Below are 21,665 nucleotides of genomic sequence, written 5' to 3' on the forward strand. Positions count from 1 at the left end.
TATCATTTATAAATACAGAAAACAATAATGGACCCAACACTGAGCCCTGAGGGACTCCACTAATAACATTAGTCCACGATGAGCAGTGTCCATTGATTACCACTCTCTGTCTTCTCCCCCTCAACCACCCCTTTATCCATAGCAGCAATTTGCCTCCAATGTCACACTGCTCCAATTTGTGTAGCAGTCTTCCATGTGCAACAGTATCAAAAGCCTTTCTAAGATCCAAGTATATATCAAAGCTATTCCCTGCATCCAGTTCTTTTGTGACTGCATCATAGTATCCAATCAAATTGGTCAGGCAAGACTTCCCCTTAACAAAACCATGCTGTGTCCGAGCTATAACTGAAGTCTTGTCTAAATGATCCTGCAGTGCTTCTTTAACCAGTGCCTCCATTAATTTTCCTGGAACGGAAGTTAAGCTCACAGGTCTATAATTACTTGTGTCAGCCTTTGATCCTCCTTTGTGAATTGGGGTCACATTTGCACATTTCCAGTCTATGGGTACCTCCCCTGAGTCCAAGGAAGCTCTCATAATTATGGCTAAAGGGTTTGCTTACTTCCTTTGCTGCCTCCTTTAATATAACTGGATAGATCCCATCCACCCCAGGTGCCTTTCTTGTGTTTATCTTCAACAGTTTCTCCTTCACTTTACTCCCAGTTATTTCAAGATTCTGTAGCTTACTGCTAGAGTTGAATACACCTCTGGCATTCCCCTCGCTGAATAACTCCTCATGTGTGAATGTCGATGCAAAATATTCATTTAGTTTGTTAGCTACCTGAGCAGGATCATCAACAGTTGACCCATCGATATCAAGTGGACCAATCTGATTCATCCCCTTCCTTCTAGAGTTTAGATAAGTAAAGAACTCTTTGCTGTTTTTCTTTGCATCCCTTGCCAAGGATTTCTCGTAATCTGCCTTCGCCTGCCTAACCTCCTTTGTAACTTGGTTGCATATCAACTTGTATCTATCATAGGCTTCTGTGTCATGTGTTAATTTGTAAGTATCCCATGCATTTTTCTTCTCTGCCATATGCCTCATTAGTTCATCTGACATCCATTTTGGCCTAAACCTTGAACAATATTTCTTAGTTGGTATGTAAAGCCTAGTAGCTTCCAAGATAAGTTCTTTGAATGCTTCCCATTTTGAATTTGCTGTTGGTAACATCATCAGTTGGTCCCACTGTATAGAATTTAAATACTGTCTCAGTCCATTGTAGTCGCCTTTACGGAAGCAATAACCCTTCCCTTTACCCCTGATCTTAGTTACCTTCAACTACCATCAGGGGTAAAGAATTATGAGATATTAAATTTTTGTTTGTCATTTAACAGATGACAGGTGAGCAAAAGAGTCTACCTTTCTTCGAGCTAATTTCCATTCCCACATGGAGTCTATGAGATGCCAGTGACGGGTGTCTAATCTTGCCATAGCACCTTTGATGTCACCAGATAGACAAAAATACAGACATTCATGCTGCATCTGGATTTCAATCTGTGGATCAATAACCTTAAATTCTAAAATAAAAATGATAAAAAGCTTTATTATGATTATTGGTTACTCTTGTTTATTTTCTTTTGATATTTTTAATTGGGTTTAGCAAATAATAATAGATCATTTTTAATTCAGTAAAAAAGCTAAAAATTAATTTTTTATAATTAATCTTTAAAATATTTACACTTCTGATTGTAAGAACCTTTCTCTATTCATTCCAATGTATTAGTTACTTCACTGTCATCCTCTATATCTCATGTTATTAGAGCTTAGGTTAATTACTATTCTACTTTGATTTATTTTTTTTTGGGTACTACTGTTAAGTAGACCCCTGGACCAAGGTGGTGTCCTCATTTGAACAAATCATCCCACATTCAATAGGACCACTTAGAACTATAGACAGCCAGGTAAATATTCCATGATCTCTTTTATTTTTAAGTTCAGTTATACTTTTATGTCAAAAATTCTTATATTAATTTTAATGTTTTTGGTTCTTTTATGGAAGTGGATATGAATACTGGATTTATTCTTTGGGTATAATGCAACGTATATAAAAACAATACTGTTTCTTGGGTTTTTGGTCTAATTTTCCCATACCTCATCTTTTCTTAATCAAAATCTTTACCTCCTTACCATCACCTGGGGTTAAAGTTTTGGTTTCTTTCATTGATATATAACCCCAGAGAGGGGTCACTATCTTAAATAGCATATTATAACATTAATCAGTTGTTCCACAAACTGTAAAAATTTTAAACTGTACAATTTAGCTTCAGATTTTCAATTTTGTCATTGTAAAAATGTGGAAGGAAGGTGAAAAAAACAAGAGTCCAAACAAGACTGTTTTACTAAATGTGTTAATAATACACTAGGTTCACTTGACTTGAATAACAGATTTAAAAATAGCAAGTAGTTTTCTGCAGCCACCTTTTACAAAAATCTTTTTTTTTTTCCCTCTGGACAAATGAGAAACAAGAAAGGATGCAGTGTGTATGCTTCATTGTACAAAATGTGGCAACTGTGCCTTTGGGCAGTATAGACTCATATTTTATAAGCAAAACAAAAGAAACAATTCTTACCAGTTGCCAACTATAAAAGGAGTGTGCATCTAATCTGAGCAAGAAGGTAGTAGCTATTAAGGTGCAAGGAGTTAACTATAAATGCAACTGATAGCAATAATGTTCTCTGATAATAGTGTTTTGCATGTGTTTCTTTTCTCCTTATTTTTATTTTATATACATTCTTGTAATTTAAAAAATATTTTATTTAATATTATTTTTACAAATGAATGGAAACTGTTCATAGCCCATGTGAAATATAGTTAATGAGTATCATGTGGGCCCATATCTCCAATTCTGTTATAACCATGGCTTTTTTTTTTTGTAAAATATTAACTTCTGGAATACTGAGGAAATCTCTCTAGAAAAGAAGGGGTCCCAGAAAAATTTTTAGAAAATCATGGTGCCAAATTTTTGAATTTGGGGGTTTTTACAAAGATTTAAAACAGTTAGTTTTGATTTTTTTTTTTTTTTTTTCTGAAATCTCAAGGGAAAAAAAAATTATCATTTTAACCACTTGTTACTTTTGCTGCTCACCTTGCGACTCACTTCTCTGTTGCGATGCATTTAATTAAGTCACCTTTTGCTTTATTTGATACTTAAATAATATCATACTTGCACAATAAATGAGTGTTCGCATTTTCCAGTGATGCTTTTAAATAATGGCATCATAAGCACTAATCTGACATTGCAAATTACAGAAGTATAGTAAATTGGGCAAAACTAATTAATAAAACTAATTTAATAGGTATTATTTATTTATTAATTATTGAAAATGTTTTTATAAAGATCTACAGTAAAAGCACATTATAATATTTCTTACTGCAATTTCTTTTTTTACTATTTGTCTATGGTTGCATGATGGCCTGAATAAGCCATGATGTTAATAAAACATTAAGCATTTTAATTATTAATTAAGCACTGAGATTGGTGAATGCTTCAATAGATGAGTCACAAAGTCAAGCTGTGCATCTAGCTTAACTCTCTATTGATGCATTGATGCACAATGTGCCAACAACATTAGTAATAATAAATAATTTTTATTTTAAAATAAATATTTTTTGTTTTAAATATGTGATTTTTTTTAATTTCTTTTTAACTTCCAGAATGCTGTTTTTCCAGCAGAAAAAAAGCCCTGGGTATAACATATATTGGAGGGGGGGGGGGGTTATATATGGAAACTTTGAAAGCTTCAGGAATGTGTTGGCAGAAAAAGATTTAAAAAATACACTAATGTAGGGATAGGTGAACCAAACAACTGCCTGAGATGTTGTGTCAGTGGCCCAGTTAGGAATAATTAAATTGGTACTGGTGCCAATAAAGGGAAAGCATCTCACCCAGAGTGCAAATAAGGCTAATGCCAGCCATGTATGGAATAATGAATTTCTTGCTGTTGATTCTAGAATTTATGGTTTAACTTCATTATTCTTAATGGTTTTCTTTACTGCATCTTTGATTAAGCTTTGCGAGCTGCATTCATTGCTGTTTAGAAGCTCAGTTATATATATAATTCCATAGCAGTGACTACAGAGTAACCTGTGATTTTTTTTTTTCCTTTTTAACAACTCAAAAATTCTTTATCATGCTAAAATTCCCTACTGCGAGCAGCCACCAAGAAAGCTTTCCACACTTCCTCTGTACGTAGCAAGATTCACAGATGAATTAATATTTACAATTTAAAAAATACATTTTCTACTCAATTTATATTTATTGATACCGATACTGCAAGTATAATAATAAATACAATTTTTTTTGTTGCACTAAATTAAAAATGTTGGATGCAGAGAACTATATATAATGTACACGCTTTTTTTTTTTTTATCTATAAAAACCTTTCCATAGTCAGCAAACTTTTTTTATATATATATAAATCTCTTTATGCTTAGAAATTACAAAGTACTAAGCATATCCAACAATACTGGAAGTATGTTAAAAAGTAAGTTTGTTCAACCTACATATAGTAGAACATCTGTAAAAAAAATTTCAAATTAGTTGCATATGCTTTTTAAAAAGAAAGCTTTGACTGTAATGCATCCATCATCTGCTTGCAAATCAAGACCCAGTTTTACGCTTTTAAAAGGTTTATCACTTAATGTTCAAAATTCATGCTCATCAGCAGCTTTTTGACTAAGAGACTGTATTCCTTGTGCTAAGTGCAACAGCTGCTTCCAACGATGGCCTTGAAGCCGACTTGCAGCTTGAGAGCTGTGTATGAATTCTTCAACTGATATCTGCATTTCTTGAACTTTCTGCTTAAGTGTTCCCATTTGTTGTTCCTTTTCAACCAACTATAATAAATAAAGATTACAAATTTTTTATAGGCATATTTCATATAAATATGAAATTAAATTTTAAAAGATCAAACTAAAGCAATATTACAGCTAAGTTAAACTTATTTCAACTAAAATTTTAAAAAATAATTCTTTTATCCATAATACTGTAGTTTTTAATTTGTATCACAGATATTCATTTCTTTTAGGAATACTTATTTAAAGGAATAATCATAGTACTCAGACAGGAGTGGGTGGGTGTGCATACCCACACACCATTGCATGTGGTAATATCAGAATGTTTATTATGGAAATTTTACAAATTTCAAGTAAATTAAATAAAAATGTTTTTTATTTTAATTAATATATTAATTTTATTTATACATTCTATTCTTGATAACTACTCTAGGAGAAGCAGGAAATATGTTATGCAAAAGGGATAGAACAGATTAAGACACAATCGACAGAATAAAGATCAGGGTCTGTTGCAAGGAGCAAAAGTTAGTAACTTGTAGAACAATTGTAATTTTTAAGGACACAAAAGGTGATATTGTAGATGTTGGTACTAATGATATTAACCCAGTGGTGGTTGCAGAGACCTGATAAATTCCTCTCCAAAATAATGCCTGGCTGCACATTAATTTAGTTCACTGCTATGAACGAAACTTTCAGTGCTTTATTAAATATGGTCAAACTTTTATTTAAGCAGATTTGGAAGCGAAAAATTGTTTACTTAGAATTACATGTGCAAAGGCCCTGTCAGATACCATATGACTATTTACCATTTTTACCTTCTGCTGCAATGTGCAAGTTTCGATGTAATGTAAACGTACTGTAGGTACTGAAGCTAGCAAAGCTGGCTGACTTTCCTACAGAAATTGGATACATCTTGTCTTATGTTTACTTATTCTACAAAATGTTTTATTATTATTGATCTAAACTGATTTCTTGTTTTGATTATTGTTATTATTTATTTATTTGACAAAACATTAATACATGCACATACGTTGATGAACCAAAACATTATGACCACTTACCTAATATGATGTTGGCCCTCCACGTGCATCCAAAACAGCTCGTAACCAGCGAGGCATGGATGCTACAAGATTTCTAAATGTGTCTTGTGGTATCTGGTACCAACATGTAACATACTTTAACTCTTGTAAGGTCCATGGTTGAGACACCGCAGATCGGAGCTGCTGCTCCAACACAAACCGCACATGCTCGATGGGATTGATGTCTGAAGAATTTGGAGGCCAGGGCAATACCTGGAAGTCTTCCTCATGTTGTGCAAAAGAGTCTTGAACAATCTGGGCAGTGTGGCATGGCACGTTATCCTGCTGAAAGATGGCACCGCCAGAGGGGAAGGCCGTTGCCACAAAAGGGTGTACCTGGTCAGCAATGATGTTTAGGTAGGTGGTAGACGTCAGAGTGCCCAGAACATGGATGAATGGACCCAGGATATCCCAGCAGAACATCGCCTAAAGCATGACACCGCTGCTACCAGCTTGTTTTCGTCCCATGGTGCATCCAGTTGCCATCACTTCCCCAGGTAAACGACACACATACCTGACCGTCCACATGGTGCAACAGGAAACGTGATTCATCGGACCAGGCGACCTTCTTCCAATCACTCAAAGTCCAGTTTCGATGCTCGTGTGCCCATCGTAGGTGCTGTTGCCGGTGAACCATGGTTAGCATGGGTACTCTGAGTGGCCTGCGGCTACGCAGCCCCATTTTCAGCAGGGTTCGATGTACTCTGCGTTGTGACACATTGCTCCTGTCACCAGCATTCCAATTACCGGCGAGTTGCACCACAGTTGCCCTTCTATTCCCATGTATCATCTGGGAGAGCCTTCACTCACCTCGAGCCGTGGTCATCCAACACCTCGCTGGCAGTTCGTGGGTTCCCCCTCCTCGGACCACTTTCAGTAGGTACTAACCATGGCTGACCATGAGCACTCCACCAGCCATGCCATTTTGGATGTGCTCTGATCCAATCAACTGGCCATTACAATTTGGCCTTTATAAAACTCGCTTAAGTCTGCTGCCTTTCCCATCTGAAGAACAAAAGTAACACTGATTAACAGAGCTCAGTATCAGGTGTTTTTTTTACCGTGTCGTGACCCACGCATGTGCCGTAGTTCACCTGCAGTTGCTTCGATTTGCATAACAACTCACTGGTCATAATGTTTTGGCTCATCGATGTAAATTAATTTGAATTTTTCATTAATCTTGAACTTTCTTCTGTTGAAGTTAACAGTTTTCTGAACCAGAAAATGGAATTGATTATTACCTTAATGTTTATATATTATGATTGTAATCCCCCCCCCCACCTTGCAAATCTAATAAAAGTCTGTTTTGTTGAAAATAACATTTAAAAAAATTTATTTTTTATTTTTTTTTTTTCATAAAAAAATGACACTTTATAATCCATTTGTAAAAGATCAAGCATTGGTATATTTCAAGCAGAATTCAAAAAACCCAAAAACCTTTTCCATAAATTAAAAAACAGTTTAGCACCTGTCATCAGGTCTGTGCAATCATGTTAGTTACAATCAGACCAACCACTGCTGGTTTAAACATAGATGATCAGAGGATTTACTTTGCATGTATGAGGCAATATTGAGAAAAATCAATGAGTTAGGCTAAATTTGCAAGTGTAAGAATGTAGTACATGATGAGAGACTAGTCAATAAATTTGGCCCTAGAGAGAATGTGGAAGGCTCACAGTGTAAAATTTTTCTCAGCATGGCCTGTACTTTTTAACAGGAAAAGTGCTAGCTGGGGATGGGGGATAAATAGAGAGGATTAATTAATACATATACTAATACAATAATGGCAGCCATACACAGAGGCAAAAATTTATTGCAGTGTTCTATCAGGACATGCAGCCTGGAAAGCAGGGGATGGGAGATTACAAGGCTGGAAATCCTCATGGGACAAGCAAATACATGGGTTGCATTAGGGTTACTAAGGGCACAAACAGGCATCCATATATTTGCTTATACACCTAGCTAGTATATAATTAATCAATCTAACTTAATGAAATCAAATGCAAACATTATAAGGATACCAGAAACATTGTGCCATTCTGATGTGCGGGATACAGAATTGAATAGAGTGAGTATAACATGTACAGAAAGGACAAACAGGACGGGGGGGGGGATATGCTTTCAGTTAAGAAGAACATCGATTAAGGCAGAATACCCAATATTCATGGGTTGCCAGTATAATATATAGGCCGAATGACTGATGACTCTAATGAACTAATATACTGATAAATATATGAACCAGTAAACCAGAATGTAATGCAAGGGATTTTAAGTTTACAGATATTGACTGGAACTTGTGGATTGGTTATTCACTTGCATAATAGCAGAAAACTTCTGGATTTATTGAATGACTGTTTTATATACCAACATGTTAAGAGAGGCAACATGAGCAAGAATAACTCTATCTAATTATCAGCAGCAACTCTTCCTGCATTAGGAATCTTCAGGCTAAGTGATCACAGTGTACTGATGTGAAATTTATTTAAGAGTATAACTACTGTTAAGGGATGTTGATTTACAAAGGTGATTATAATGGCCTTAGACTTTTTAAATTCTTTTTGGTAGGAACAACTGATATTAACTAATGGGAAGTGTTCAGTGAAGTAACTGTAGAAGCTACTAAAGTTTTTACACCAACGAAGAGATACTGTTAAGGTTTAGACCCAAATGGATGTCAGATGAACTAATGAGAATAGTGGCAGGAAAAAAAAACTGCATGGGCTAATTATAAATTATCAGGCAGTAAGGATACCTACAGTAAGTACAAGTTAGTTTGCAATCAAGTCACTTAGGGGGTTAGGCAAGCTAAGGCAGATGAGAATTCTTTGACTAAGAATATAAAGAATTTTTTGCTTCTGTTAACATTAGAAAGAAAAGGATGAACCGCATTGGCCCAATAATATGAATAGCATATCCATTAATGACCCTTTCCTGGTTGCTGGCAAACTGAATAAATATTTTGCATCTACATTCACATGTGAAGAAGTTTTTAGGGATGGGGATACAAAGTTATAACTGGAAGCTAAATGACTTTGTGATAACTGAGAGAAAAGTAGAAAAGGAATTGTTGAAGCTAAAAAAGTAAATAAGGCACCTGGGTATCTATCCAATTATATCGAAAGAAGCAACAAAAGAGGTAAGCAAACCTTTGGCCATAATTGGGAATTAGTAGAGGCATATGATGCAAGAAAGCAAGCTTATACAGCATCAGCCAAAAAAAAAAAAAAAAAAAAACACTTCCCATTTCGCCCATCCAATTGCTCCAAATGTTTATCCATTACAAAAGCATCCTTGGATTCGGGGGGGGAGGGGGGGTGCGCACCCAGAGATCGGTGATATGAAAATGTGTCGGGGTTAATAATGGAATCAGTAGTAAATCAGGTAACGAAAAAAGTAATTCAGGATCATCTTGACTCCTGTATAACTCATTCAGTTATACAGCCATCGCAGCATGGATTTGTTAAGGGGAGACCTTGTCTGACCAATCCCAATCTGATTAGCTACTATGATGTTGAAACAATAGAAATGGATGCAATAAATAATTCTGACAGTGTATATTTAGATTTCATAAAAGCTTTTGATACTGTTCCATATAAAATATTGCTGTACCAATTGGAGCCGTATGGTATTAGGGGAAAGTTAATGCCATGAATAGAGGGATGGTTGAGTGGTAGGAGATATTAGTTACTAATGGCCACTCCTCTTTATGGACAAATGTTATTTGTATGGGGTTTATTTAAACTCATTGTTTAATAAATAATGCATGCATAAGGAGCAGTTATAAAAATCAGTATAAAAGATATTGTTGCTTTTATGTAAGTGGAATAATTCTGTATGGTTCTCGTTATAAAGATAGGCATGTTAGTCTAAGGGATATTACACACAAACAGCTGATCAACCTTAAAATATAAGAGTATCAACCCTTTCATGGGGGAAAGGGTTGATGACAAATTTCATAAAAGTAAAGAACAGAAATTAATTAATTTTGATAATGAATAAATATATATATATATATATATAACCATACAAATAAATTAGGAGAGTTAAAAATAAAAAATAAAATAATGCCAGCAGTATGGCAAGACAAGAGCAAAAATAGTCGAAATTAAACTTAAGAATCAAACCAAACAGGGAGGGAAAAGAGGGGTAACAAGAGTAAAAATATTGCAGCAGAAAATCTCTAAGATGATTTAGAACATCTAATTATAAGAATAATAAATAATAATTCATTAAATTTTGAAAGCCAATTAAAATAGAAATTTAACTGCGCCCCTCTGACAGGCACCAGGTCCAAATTTATGTGAAATATCACCAACAAAGATCTAGACCACTACAGTAAAATAAAACAAAAATAGACTGACCATTATGCCCCATCTCAACAGAGGACCACAAGGCCAATAATGGTCAGGGAATCGCTGCATTTTAATTGCTAGACAAATCGCCGCAAAGGCGAGTCGATCGAAAGATCAATTCGCCACCCAATCTCCAGATCGAACCGCCAATGCAGAGGACTTGAATAGCGGTGGTCCTGATGCAGCGAAAATTAAAAATGGAACAGATACGAGCACTCCAGTGCAAAGCCACACTACTGGCAAAATTGACAAACCAGTTTATATAGACAAAAAATGAACTATGGATGGCAGCACAGACACAGCGTTAGCAATTCGCCCACTACTGTCATGACAGTAGTGGGCGAATTGCTAACGGTTAAGATTAATTTTGTCAGTAGTGTGGCTTTTTCAGATTCAGTTTCCAACTATTTTAAATGTTATTCAAATATATGTATAAGTATATATATATTCAAAAATAAGTGGTGAAAAATTTTAAAGTATTTTTAGGGTAGTGTTAAATATTAAAGTAAACCACCATGGCTTTTACGAGGGAAAGTATTTCATGCAGAAGTAAAATGTTATCTGGGAATATACATTATTAAAAATGCATTTTTTGTATTTCCATATTTGACTCCCCCTCCCAAATATAAATAAATGATGAGAGATTTTCCATTAAACTATTTGGCAATGGAATCAAGAGATGAGATTCAAAAGTAGTGGATGATCAATGTCGGTCATTAATAAGAGTCAAAAATACTGCATGCATTTCAAATTATCAATAAAAAAAGTTTTGAAAAGTGACTAAATATGGTGATATACAGGATATTTTTATTTTTAGGAGAAATAAATTTTTATATTCCTAAAAATTCTGAGGTAAATTTTGAGAGAAGCACCAAATTTCTAGAAGGAAAAAAAAAAAAAAAAAAAAGCTTAAATTTATTATTTAATGTTCTTTCATCTATTTGGACCTCTTACATTATTATAAAAGCATCCTTGGATTCAAAGATGTTTTGTAATAATGTAAGTGTAATGTTATAAAGCAGTGTTTCCCAAACTGTGTTCTGCGAAACTTAAGTGAGATGTGAACAAGTGTTCTGTGAAAAATCGTAATTAATAATTAAAAATAATAATAATAAAATAAATAAATTTTGAATATTTGTAGCATACACCAGTTTTGTATCATTGTAATTTTTAACATAATTTTTTTTTGTTTTTAATACTATTTTGTAACACTATTTTGGCAAGCTTTTGCATAGAGAAGTGTGTGTAGAGGTATGACATCTACAAAAAAAGTAGCAATTTAGTGATCTAATATACCATTCATATGTAATTTAGCCTGGAGTACACTGGTTGAAGGAGAGGGGGAAGCAAACCGATATCATAACTAAATTCACTTCCTTGTATAAGTTTTTTTGATAATTATCAGTATTCGAAATATTATTATTAAAATAAATGACCACAGATTTGTAGTTAAAAAAAAAGGAACTTTAAAATGAGAAGCAAATACTTCTAGTATTGCAAGTGTGGTCGATGAAAACTAACATATTGTCACACCTCAAAGTAAGGATGAACAATCAGCAGCCTTTTGTTCCCCAAAAATCTGAAGTGAAAAAACTGGTACCAACTAATAAAAGACCAAAACGAAAGTATGATGACAGTTATTTAAATTTTGGCTTTACATGTGTTGGAAATAAAGATGCTCCTGATGTAAAGCATGTCGTATGTAATAAAATACTAGGAAACAGTTCTTTGGCTCCTGCTAAACTTGTGTTCCATAAATATATCATGAATAAAAAGTTTGGAAAACGCTGTTATAAAGCATCCTTCTTTTTGTTGATGATGTAATGTTGTGTAATTACATTACACCATCTACACACCTAGTACAATAATTATAGAGGTTTATAAATAACATTCTCTGAAAGTATGAGAGAAAAAGCTAAAAATGAATTCATTCTGTTAAGTGCCTGTTTTTTTAATCAATTTAAAAGTTTTCAGAAATTATTTCAGCAATATTTTATTTAAATAGATGTCATTAAAAATAGTCACACTGAAACTACTGTGAATATTTAACCTGGCAGTGTGACATTTGTAGGTGCCCTTCAAAAATAATGCTTCCATGTTACCCTATATTAATGATTAAAAATCTGAAATTATTTCCAGCTTCCTGCTTTTATTACAATATTTCCTGAATAATTTACAGTTTTTGCACCCCACAAGTAATTAAATGTGAGCACTTGTCAAGTGCTGCACCACCATTTGTATAACACTTCCATTTGCGTGAAAGGTACCATGGGAATTAACTTTGCTACAACATTTCAAAGTCCATGTTTGGTTAAACGTTCAAGATTAATTGCCTGTCCACTTCTACAAGTTAAGTAAGCATCTATTGTCATAGGGAGTTGTTTTTGAAAGATTCTGTTAGTGTTTTCACATAGTAAATATGCAGAAATGCAACATGATGTTCATTCAAGATGGATGCCACATTGTGAAGCATTCCAAATTTGAAATAAAATATTTACAAAAATATGAAAATTGAAGTGTAGAATTCTATCTAATATGTAATTTTTTTTTAAAGATGTATTTTCACATATAATAAGCAGACATGTATGTGTGCAAGCAAACATTTAAAATTTGTTGTGCTTAGTGGTGGTCTTTTCAACCACAAAATGGATCAGAAAAATTAGATTTGGGTTTATATTTTTTGGCTGATACTTTTTTTTTTAATTTTCAGAAGAATTAAAATTTTTATGATTTTCTGAAAATAAGTGATAAAAACAATAAATAAAAAGATCACACAATAAGTACTGCAATCTTTTAAGAAAAGCTGAAATATTGGTATAATTCCATAGATAATTCAAAAACACCAAAAAGCTTTTTCTAGGGAAGGGGATTGGTACCAGTCAGGTGCCATGCCAACATTTGTGCCACCACTGCCAAGTTAATTTAGATTTTTCTATATCATATGAATTTCATGTAATAATATGAAAAAAAATCTAACAAAAACAATTAAATACAAAAATTTTAGTGCTTTATGTGATATTAACAATTTATTTATAAAACTGACCTGTTTTTTGAGAGCAGTAATATGATCCTTTAAAATAATGCTGTCTCTTTGAAATTCTGTATTTTCTTGGTCTCTTATCCTAAGTTTTTCTTCTTTTTGTTCCAGTCTCTTTTCCAAGAGTGCCACCTTTTGTTGTTCCCGTGATTTTTGACGCTGTTCCTCAGCTACCTTAAATGAATGAATGAATAAAAAAAAACATCTGAGTGAAACAATTAGCTTTTATTCTTTGACACGTATAAACATATGGAAATCTAGATTTAATTTTTTTCAAGGAGAATGCATTTTGGATTTTAAAAGAACAAAAATTTCAATAAAAAAGAGATTGGCTTTAAAAGTTTGGACTCTATCCTAGAGAATAAAGCATTTTAATTGTGGTGGGGGAATTACATCCACACTTTATAGATAAAGCAATAAAAACGTGTCACCGACTGCTAAATTTTGATTGCTTTTCAACTAAAATTTTCAAAGCCCAGTAGGCTGCTGATGAATGCATCTAATAAGTACTTCTGGGAGATGGTAATAACTGTCAAATTGACAGACTACTACTGCAAATAAATAAACTTCTAATAAGTGAAGCATTGATTATTTGTAATACAATAATGCAGTGTCTCTAAACCTTAAGGATAAGGTGGAGTTACTAAAACATCTGGCCAAAGGTGCATCAGTCAAGTTTTTGTGTGATGAGTATGATATTGGTTCATCTACCATCTATGATTTGATGAAATAGAAAGAAAAACTTAAAATTTTATAGTGATAGTGATTTACCTGAGTTAATGGAACTGAGAAAGACATTACACCAGACAAAGAATGTAGAAACAGACAAAGTGTTAATGGAATGGATCCAACAGTGCCAAAGAGAAAGATATCCTCTCACTCATTCTATTATCATGGCCCAGGAAAAACTTTTCCATGAGCAGTCAGGCATAACAACACGTGAGTATACATCAGGCTGGTATGCAAAATTTAAGAAACGTAATGGTCTTTGTATCTTGGCAGTGTGTGGTGAAAAAGCATTAGCTGATTATGATGCTGCAGAGGCATATTTGGGCGAGTTTGCAAAATTAATTGATGATAGCAAGCTTACAACAGAGCAGGTGTATAATGCTGATGATACTTCTTTATATCGGAGGTATATTCTTAGAAAAACTGTTGTTGCACCCGAGGAATCAGCACTCAATGGGTTTAAAGACTCAAAGGAAAGGATAAGAGTTTTAGGTTGTGCAAATGCTGTGGGGTCACATAAAATGAAACTGCTTGTTATTGGTAAAAGCAAAAATCCAAGACCTTTCAAAGGAGTAGGTGTCTTTCCAGTTATTTACAAGGCAAACAAACGAGCATGGATTACCAAACCAATCTTCCTTGATTGGTTTGAAAACCATTTTGTACCAGAGGCTAAAGCACATTATAAGTCTGCAGGGCTTCCCAGTGACAGCAAAATAATGTTAATTCATAATAATTGTGCGGCACATCCTGACGCACAGTTTCTTATCAAAAATGATGTGTTTTCCATATATCTGCCACCAAACTGTATGTCCCTGATCCAGCCAGTGGATCAAGTGATTTGAGGTCATTCAAGGCAATCTATAAGAATGAATTCATGCATAGAATGCAACAAGGGTCAGTTGGGCAGGAGCAGCAGTGCGTACACACGCTTCTTGATTGGACCGGGGTTCGAGCCCGTGACCACCGCATATCTCCGGAGCAATATGGCCTTAGTTGCTAATGCTCCTAAAAAAAAAACAACAACAAGCAACAAGGGTGTTGGAATAAAGACATTTCAAAAAAGATTTTAATATCAAGGATGCAATCTGAATTGCTGCAAAAGCCTGGGACAGGGTTGATGAAGACACTTTAAAATATGGTTGGCATAATTTATGGAAAGAATCAGACTTTGATGATCATCATGAACATGATTTCATTGGACTTGGGGTGTCGAGAGAAAGAAGAAAACTGTTGATGACTTAATGAATTTTGCTAATGGTTTGTCATGTCCTGAGGCCCATCTGTTGGATTATGATGCAGTGGAAGAGTGCCTCCATATTGATGATGATGCTCCAGTTACCCTCAGACTAACAGACAGTGAAATCTGTGACATGGTAATCAATGAAAATGAAGATAAAGAGAGTAATGACACTGTTGAAGAAAAGATCGGTATTGAAAGAATGATGAGCCTTATGGAAGAACTGATTCGTGGAATGGAACAGAGGAGTTCTGCTACAGAGCATCACATAATGTCTCTTTAAAAAATTCAAGAATTGTTATAAAATAAAGACGAAAATATCTAAAAAAAACTTAGTTTAAAGGATATATTTCAGAAACTAGCTTCCAAGGTAAACTCTACAGGCACATGTACAGTATCTGTGCCTGAATATCCCAGCCTTCAATTTCTGGTGTGTCTATCCCATCAACTACATCTTCCCAAAACTGTCAAGATATTTCTTCTGATGATGCCGTGTAATTGATATGAATCAACTCAACTCAATAAATATTCATATTTTATTTTCTTGCATTTCTTCTTGTGTTTTTTGTGCATTTTAGGCCTGGCTACACGAATTCCAGAAAAACCTCCTATCCGGCAACCCTCAGGTTACTGAGTAGCCAGATAAATGGCCCCACACCTGTGTGTGTGTGTGTGTGTGTGTGTGTGTGTGTGTGTGTGTGTGTGTGTGTGTGTGCGCGCACGCATACATATATAAGTTAGTAGTCATGAAAGGCAATGTTAATGTTACAGTACTAAGTAACACTAAGTATGAAGAACAAAGGGCAAATAGAACAGAAATTGCCATCACGGTGAACAAAGAAGGATGCTAAGATAAAGGAGAAGTAATAAGAAATATTAAGAATTAATAAGAATAAAAACTTGGTGTCGTTCATCCTGCGACCTCAGTGCCTTTTTCAGGGGTCAGCCGCCGAAATCAAAGGAGGAAGCAGGTAAAGATGAAATACATGCCACATGTGGTGTACGTGAAAAGTAGGTAAAGTTAGTTTTAAAAAAAAAAAAATATATATATATATATTAAAATTACACAAGCACAAATTTTAGTATTTCACAATGATGTAGATCTGTTTAGATCTACATCACTGATTATATTTATGGCTCTGTTTTCATGCAAAAAAAGTGTGCCATGTGCTCACCCATATGTTAATTTTCTGCACAATTTTAGCTTCCCTTCAATTCTGTTTTGTGATTCTAAAATCTGGCTATAAGGGGACTAGGAAATAGATATTTTTCAGCTGGTAAGGCTGCTGTTACTAAAGATATTATTTGTTCCTATATCCAATATAGTGTAAGAATTAAGAATAAAAATTTCAAGTACACCATTTTAAGATGAGCTTCTAGTATCCAAATTTGGACATACTGCTGTCCAAAATGTCTTGGAAAACGAAAGCTCAATAACTTGGAGTTCACTCCAAAGAACTTGCAGTCAAAAGCATTAGGGGATTTTTGTCTGATCGCAGTTGGCTGCTTTTTCCTTAAGGTTTTCAAGAAAGCTATCTTGTAGCTACTTTACTGATCCCTGCTTTCTTCATAAATCTTACCAACTTCATTCACTCTGTTACATCTAATAGAGCTACTACCACAAACCTGCTTGAAACTTTTACACACAGAATTCAGACATCAATTATAATCCGATTACTTGCTAGTTATTGTATTTTACTAATCTAATATTAAAAATACCAAGAGCTTCTTTTTAAGTAACTCACTTCACTATTTGATAAAAGAACTTTAAGACTTGTGAGATGCAAGTTTGTTTTAAACATTATTTATCCTGAAATGCATCCCAGTTAAAGAATGCTGTTTTTCAAACCTAAACCTGATTATAAACTGAATTTAACATTGAAATCTGGAAGTAGTTACTTCTTTGAAAATAATTAATCTTGTAGCAATAATAAAAACTACTTTCTATAATTCATCTTGTAGCAATAATTAGTAGTTTTCTTATTGCTAAACACTGAATTTTTCTGTCTTGTCTGTGGATTTATTCACAACATTAACCAACATTGGAATCCCTGCTGTTCTAAGTTCAAGAACATAATGTGATATGTAGATGATTTGAAATTATCCAACAACTCAGGCTGGCTGGATTAAATACTAGCAGTCCACCAAACTACAAATCTGTAATATTAATATGCTTTTTCGTTCAATCTATCTTGAGTTAAATGAAAATGGACAAGGACAAAGATAAATCCAATGGAATTACAATTAGAAATGTCAACCTTCAGACCTATTTGGTTTGAGATGGAAACCTGTCCTTTCATGGGACTTCAAGGAAGCAAGGGATAAATCCTTCATTACTCTCTAGTTTACATAACAGGAGCTACTGGGTTTCGAAGTACAGATAACCCTCATATAAACACGGTAGTTTGGTTCCTACAAAATCTCGTGTAATGCGAAACTGTGTTATACGGGACTAAGAACTAGTACAAAAAAGGGAGGTTACGTTCAAAACGCTAAAAAAAATACACCATTTTTTTTATAACTATCGGAAACTTAATTTTTATAATAGTAACTAGGGGGTTTTGCCCCCTGCTCGCTAACCCTTGTGCACGCTTTTCTAAGTAAAATGTAGAGGTATGACAGAGTAAGTCAAATCTTTTCTACGTAAAAGACACACACCTGTTGAAATGCACTGATCGATATCTAATCAGGAAATGACCTACGTAATTATGTAATTATCTACCTGTGCATTTGTAGTGACGTAATTGCCCCGCCCACTTGTACTACGTGACCTGCATCCCTCTTCTCCCATTGGCTACCCCACCACACAGCATTCTCAAGGTTGAATAAATATCACTATGTAATTATTTACCTGCGTTTATATAGGTCACTTAGGAAAAAGCCCTTTGCTTCCGGTTCCATAATGCATGAGGAATACTGTTGCATCTGAAAGAGCAGGAATAAAATATATACAAACTATACAAATATTTAAAATACAGAACGGATGGCACACAGTTGTTCCGAAGATCAAAGTAGGAATATAACTATCATGGTTTTAAGTAGGTGCATATCAAAAAACTTTTACCACCAAACTTTACTGTTGTATGATACAGAATTGTATGAAACATTCTCCCGATCCATACTAAACTGTCAAATCTGAAGAGTCTGAAATGAAATATGTTGCTCTATAGGACCTCCATTCAACTTTCAGTAGTTTAATTCCAACAATAAATGGGGCAAAACAGTCCATCTGTTGCCCCAAGCACGTTTGGTGAACGTTATGGAGGCAGTTGTTGTCACGAACATTGGCATGAGCCCCACATACATGCTCTAAGTTGTAACAGCAAGTGTCTGATTCTGCCCATTTGTGTTCCTTCCATATAACGTTCACCAACGTAGAGGTATGATTGTAAATAGTTCAGTATTTTGTAAATATTTTAGTTTTTTTGCAAATATTTGTATAGTTTTGTATTGTATAATATTATTATTTGCATAATAATAATATTATACGAATATACTAACATTATAATGCACTGATCAAAATCTAATCGGAAAATGATCTGTGTAATTATATACCTGATGTAATTGCACCACCCTCTTCTCCCATTGGCTCGAATAAGTGACGTAATTGCCCCACCCTCTTCTCCCATTGGCTCGAATTAATATCACTAGGAGGAAAACTCCTAGTGATGTTAGGAGTTTTCCTCCTAGTGATAGGAGGAAATGTATTTTCAATGTATAGAGAGATAACTAAATATTTTAACTTTATTTTTACAATAGTAGTAACTTAAATAGTAATAACTGAACAAATGTCTTACACCTTACAAACTGTGATACATATATGTCAGATAATGTACGTTCAATTAATTTTATTCCTCTTCATTGCTGCTAAGTACAATCAAAAGAGAACGTTTTTGTCTATTACTCAATATCACCTTCTGAACTTTCTTCTGCAGCATCTAGATTTCGTATCTTTTGCTCCCTTTAAAAAATCAGTAATCTGGGTTTGTTTGCTTTTGCTTGATAGATCTTTATAAATTTCTTGGTATGGTGCTAAACATTTTTGAAGCTCCCTTTTGAACTTTGTGCTCCTTTCAGTACAAGGATCTGCATTCAAAAAATAAGATTCTAATTGCTCGGCTAAGTTTATGCCTTCCCATATGCTTTTCAGTGTAAAATTTGGAACTTCAGAATTTTCAACTGCCCTATCATCCTCTGAATTGATTTGGTTTACCTCCAATGCCATTTCCACCATATCTGCTTTGCCAGCCTCTTTTCTACCAGTAATTCTTGAACGTCTCCAGTAGTCATATCATCAAAACCTTCCCCTCCTACCGACTTAGAAAATTCTACTATTGCACCGATTCGACCATATTTCCTGAATGAACTGATCCTGGTCATACATTTTTCCAACATGCATTTAATGTTGATGGTTTTACTTCTTTGAGCAATAAAGCTATGATTCCGATACAGTCCACAATTGAAAAATGTTTCCATGCCTCCATCACTTCAATAGATTCGGAATCAATTTTTTCCAAAATCCATTGTAACGCTTTTCTGATGAAATGAGTTTTAAAGGTAGATAGATATAATTCCTTTATCTAATGGCTGAATTAAAGAAGTTGTATTAGGTGGTAGGAACATTACTTCAACGTTTAGATGACTTAAAACCTTTTGCATGGTGTGGCACGTTATCCAATAGTAATAAAACTTTGAAATCTAGATTTTCCCACTTTAATAAATAACAAAGAACACAGCACGTACAAGTTGCAACAAACTCAATATGCTCAAGTGAGATACGGAGTAATGAGTTTCTGAAAATTTATTTGTGTGTTTTATATGACTGAATATTTCACAGAAACATATTTCACCATAATAAAGTGAAAACCCAGAATTCCAGCTATCGGAACTATCGTAAATGCAATAAGATCGAGTTTACTACCCATTTATAATTGATTAAACTAACAGAAAAGCCCAATAAACTGGAAACTGCTAATTGTTTTTACAGTTTTATGATAGTGACCTCCAGAAATATGCTTTAGATAAATACCATGAAGGCGATAATGACAGCAAGTCAACAGCGGGGATTCACAAAAACGAATGGAAATGTGCATCCAACATAATAGCAGGGTTTTCCCAGCACGAAAGCTCAAAAACACCGTGTTACGTGAGGTTTCCCCGCAATTCTCTAACCGTGTTATATAAGTACCGTGTTGTGCGAGGATTGCCACAATTTATCAATCATGTTATGTTATTTGGTTTTTAGGAGCATTAGCAACTAAGGCCATATTGCTCCGGGAATATGCGGTGGTCATTCCCTGACCTTTCTGCATCCTCCGTATTTGGTGGTGACGGGCTCGAACCCCGGTCTAATCAAGAAGCGTGTGCTATGCACTGCTGCTCCTTCCCACCTGGCTACAGAGGCGCCCAATTTATCAATCGTGTTAGAGCGAAACCGTGTTGTAGAATTACCGTGTTATACGAGGGTTGCCTGTATTAAATTTGTTCAAATTGTTAACTGATTTGTTTAAGGTGATACCAGTAGCTATCTATGCATCAAAGATTGGTCATCTGCTCCACAAAGAAGCAGTTGTTGGGAGTTGAAGTTGTTAAGATTCATTAATTCTTGAATAGTCACTTGGCATGTTTGAAGTATCCCAATTGTGCTAAGATTCATTAATTCTTGAATAGTCACTTGGCATGTTTGAAGTATCCCAATTGTACCAAAAATGCAGTATTCAATTTCAGTACTCTGAAAGGTACTTTCAGTACCTTTCAGAGACATGAAAGGAAGTTAGGTAGCAGAAAATGTATTTCAGGAGCAGCTGTCATCAAGTGAACAATGGTTAACTAGCACATTCAAACATTAATGTTTTCAAAATGATTAGTGCACTGAAGAGGAGAGTTAAGCCTAACAGGATTTGGCAAAAAAGCAGAATTGCAATTTAAGTTATTTTAGGCTAAAATACATATGGTTCTTATTGACTTTATTTTATTTTTTGTGGTAAATAATTTTTATAAATGCAATTACAGTAAGAGGAAAAACTAAATTTCATAAGCACTGCTATGTTACTTTTCTAAAAATGAAGTGCAGTTAATTTTTTTTATTGTAAAAATAAAATTTCCACATTTCTGTAAAAATGGTCACAAAAATAACTAATAGTCTATATAGTGCTTAGATGTGTCTTGACTGAAAAAAAAATTGTTGCTAAAACTCTTTACTACAAAGTTATTTCTAAACATGATGTGCAGTGTTTACCAAAAACAACTAGCTAAAATGAAAAGAAAAAAAATTAAAGTAATAATATTTATAATAAGATATTTTATTTTCACAATAAATAGAAAAGGTATGACTAGAAATATTTTTAATAAAATTTCTCTAGTTGCTGCTGCATAATTTTTTTTAAAAAATGGTGTTTGCAATTAGCAAGGATACAAAAAAAATTGTTGCTATAAAG

At 34.2% G+C, this 21,665-nt stretch overlaps 1 protein-coding gene across 1 annotated transcript in view; it reads right to left on the reverse strand.

The window, feature by feature from the left end:
* Positions 1–4,598: 4,598 nt before the first annotated feature.
* The window catches only part of LOC150078150 (uncharacterized), a 71,879-nt gene continuing 54,812 nt past the window's right edge, over positions 4,599–21,665 (reverse strand). The window contains exons 7-8 of the mRNA XM_090385073.1: positions 13,269–13,436; positions 4,599–4,836 (exon numbers count right to left, since the gene is read on the reverse strand). Of these exons, the coding sequence (XP_090241199.1) occupies positions 4,645–4,836; positions 13,269–13,436 (360 nt within the window). The 3' untranslated portion in view covers positions 4,599–4,644. The remainder of the gene's footprint in view (positions 4,837–13,268; positions 13,437–21,665) is intronic.

The sequence above is a fragment of the Mastigoproctus giganteus genome, chromosome 11 (assembly GCF_048544385.1).
Source record: "Mastigoproctus giganteus isolate SK-2022 chromosome 11, ASM4854438v1, whole genome shotgun sequence".
Lineage (NCBI taxonomy): Eukaryota > Metazoa > Arthropoda > Arachnida > Uropygi > Thelyphonidae > Mastigoproctus > Mastigoproctus giganteus.